Source organism: Cryptomeria japonica, chromosome 1 (assembly GCF_030272615.1).
Source record: "Cryptomeria japonica chromosome 1, Sugi_1.0, whole genome shotgun sequence".
In the NCBI taxonomy this organism is placed as follows: Eukaryota; Viridiplantae; Streptophyta; class Pinopsida; order Cupressales; family Cupressaceae; genus Cryptomeria; species Cryptomeria japonica.
The window spans coordinates 669,381,139-669,383,841 of NC_081405.1; the positions used below are offsets into that span (position 1 = coordinate 669,381,139).

At 42.4% G+C, this 2,703-nt stretch overlaps 1 protein-coding gene across 1 annotated transcript; it reads left to right on the forward strand.

Moving 5' to 3' along the window:
• Positions 1–468: 468 nt before the first annotated feature.
• LOC131045393 (linamarin synthase 2-like) lies at positions 469–2,423 on the forward strand. The gene is made up of 2 exons (XM_057978979.2): positions 469–960; positions 1,036–2,423. The coding sequence occupies exons 1-2, from the start codon at positions 471–473 to the stop codon at positions 1,983–1,985; spliced, it is 1,440 nt and encodes a 479-aa protein (XP_057834962.2). The 5' UTR covers positions 469–470; the 3' UTR covers positions 1,986–2,423.
• Positions 2,424–2,703: the final 280 nt, after the last annotated feature.

Below are 2,703 nucleotides of genomic sequence, written 5' to 3' on the forward strand. Positions count from 1 at the left end.
CACTTTATGATTGATCATGAGAATTAAGATTATAAATTATAAATTCAATAGAATGAGAACGACTTATACTAAATATTAAGAGAGTATAAGAAAGAAGAAGGCTAGAAAACAAAAGGGAAGTGACTAACTTCAAAGTGTGATGCTTAATTTAACTCTCGTCATTACTATTGTTGACCAGGCATGTGAGAATACTTGTCCTGTCATGATACTTTTTCTCTAGTTTTAATTCTAGCAGACTGATCTTATTGAATGCCATCCGCAATCATTTATGAATCTGGGCCCCATGTAATGTAATGTTATTGGTGAAGGTAATTCCAAACGACCAAATTGTCATCTTTAAGCATAACCACCATTGCTTGGTGCAATAAAGATTGATCTTTGCAAAAGTTCATCTAGACACCCAACACTAGCTGAAGTGTATATATATGAAGGCCGGGCTCAACTGATGTCAAGCAATTAGAAAGAAGGAGATGAGTGGCTTGCATGCAGTGATTCTCCCTTTCCCTGCGCAAGGCAGTATCAATCCTCTCATTAATTTGGCTCAGTTGCTCTATTCGAGAGGGGTTTTCATCACTTTTGTAAACACGGAATGGACTCACAAGTGCATGTCCAAAGCAACTGCTAAAGATAATGGTGTTGGAGCCTCCACTTCCAGGTTTAGGTTTCTCACCATTCCAGATGGGTTGCCGCCAGACCATGGTCGCCTCGCCAATCTTGCCGAGTACATAATCGCAGTGGAAAAATTCGGCCCAGTCTTGGAGCATCATTTGCGGTGCTGCTTAGCGGAGGGAACTCCTCCCATCACCTGCATTATAGCAGAAAATTTCATGTCTTGCACTCACCAAGCGGCCAACAAGCTGGGAGTGCCCCGAGTCATCTTCTGGACAATGTGCGCTGCCTCTTCTATTGCTCAGTGCAACTCCAACCTTCTCCTCTCTCGTGGATATATTCCTGTCAAAGGTATAAAACTACACTGCTGAAGTTTTCTCAAGTTTATTTGTATTGCTCAAAAATGTTGGTCCTGACTGATTGCAGTGGAGGAATCGAAGAGGGTGGACAAAGTGATCACTTGCTTGCAGGGTAATCTTCCACCTCTGCTGCCGAGGTATCTGATTTCCTTCTATCGCGCTACCGATACATCTGACGTTTTCTTCCAGTGGTTTCGGCGTGAATCCCAATTTCAAAGTTTCGCAGACTATGTGCTTGTCAACACGTTCGATGAGCTCGAAACTCCTCAGACGGTAAGCGCACTGTCTTGTAATGGCTGCCCTGCTTTGGCAATGGGGTCTGTATTTCTTCCGAGTGTCCTGGAAGGAATAGATTTGAACGGGTGTGGGAGTCTGCTGGAGCAGGACGAGAGCTGTCTCAAATGGCTCGATACCCAACAGCCAGATTCTGTGTTCTATGTTTCCTTCGGCAGCGTCGCCGTCAAATCTAACGAGCAGCTGGAGGAGTTGGCAGTGGGGTTCGAGAAAAGCGAGCACCCCTTTTTGTGGGTTCTGCGGATGGATATTGCGGGAGGTATGCCTGCAACTCTGCCGGAAGGTTTTGAAGAGAGGACAAAAGTTCGGGGAGTGATTGTGAAATGGGCGCCTCAGGTGAAGGTTTTGTCTCACCCTTCCGTAGGAGGGTTTCTCACCCACTGCGGGTGGAACTCCTGTTTGGAGAGCATAAGCATGGGAATTCCGATGCTTGGATGGCCCTATTTCTGTGATCAGTTTCTGACCTGCCGCTTCTGCAAGGATGTGTGGAATATTGGCATTGACTTGGAAGGCGTGGACGTCGATGAAAATCTGGTGCTCAGAGAGGAGGAGATAGAGAAAAGCGTGAGGAGACTGATGGGGGCTAAGGAAGCGCAGAAGCTGAGAAAAAGGGGGATGGAGTTGAAGGAGGCGGCATTTAAAGCTGTTGGGCAGGGAGGTTCTTCTTTTATGAATTTGAACAGGTTTATTCATGATATGACACAACTTTCCAAATCGGCTTGAACGGCGTAGCCGCCAAAGAATTTCTTCCCGCGTCGATCACTATTATTGTCATCTTCCGTAGTCTGTATTAGCTGCCGTTTATTGCCTATTATGTTTGGAGACATGTTATCAGATTCAGATTTCAAATATGCTTTCTCCACTGTATAAAATGAAATAAGCTGATTGATTTCAGAGATCTTGGAGTTCACTCCAGGGAATTATTCTAAATATGCTTTCTAGACTGAGTTATTTCAGGCAATCTACTTTTTGACCACTCGCGTTTCTCTCATGTTGGGATCGTGGGAGTGGAGATAACTGCTTGTGATAAATGCATCGCCATCATGTCACTTTTATGTCTTTAATTTCTTGCCAACTCTGTAAATCTCTGTCACTCTCTTTCTCATTCAAAAACGGTATTGTACTCAACACACCAATAAGACAAAGAAGACAAAGGTCTCTTATGGGAGGGTTTAAGCTTCTATTTTTAAGGAAGAGGTGGTTCAATCAAGAAATTCTTTTTTGCTATGAATTTATTTAGATTTTTTCCTTAAAAAATAATAAGAGCTTCTACTTTTTAGGCTGTAAATTAATTTTAGAGGGAAATTAAATTTATTTACCACAATTTATTTAACACAAAATTCATGGAACCACCAGCTTTAAAATATTCTTAAAAAAATTCAACAGGTCCAATTCTATTTTTTAGGAAGCCCAATTGTACAAAATTAAAATATTTAAAATA

What these genes read in the sequence shown, in the direction of transcription:
- LOC131045393 (XM_057978979.2), top strand. Translation starts at nt 471, where the DNA reads ATGAGTGGCTTGCATGCAGTGATTCTCCCTTTCCCTGCGCAAGGCAGT. An exon ending in TGGATATATTCCTGTCAAAG is followed by an intron (nt 961 to 1,035) that starts GTATAAAACTAC and finishes GACTGATTGCAG; the next exon opens with TGGAGGAATCGAAGAGGGTG.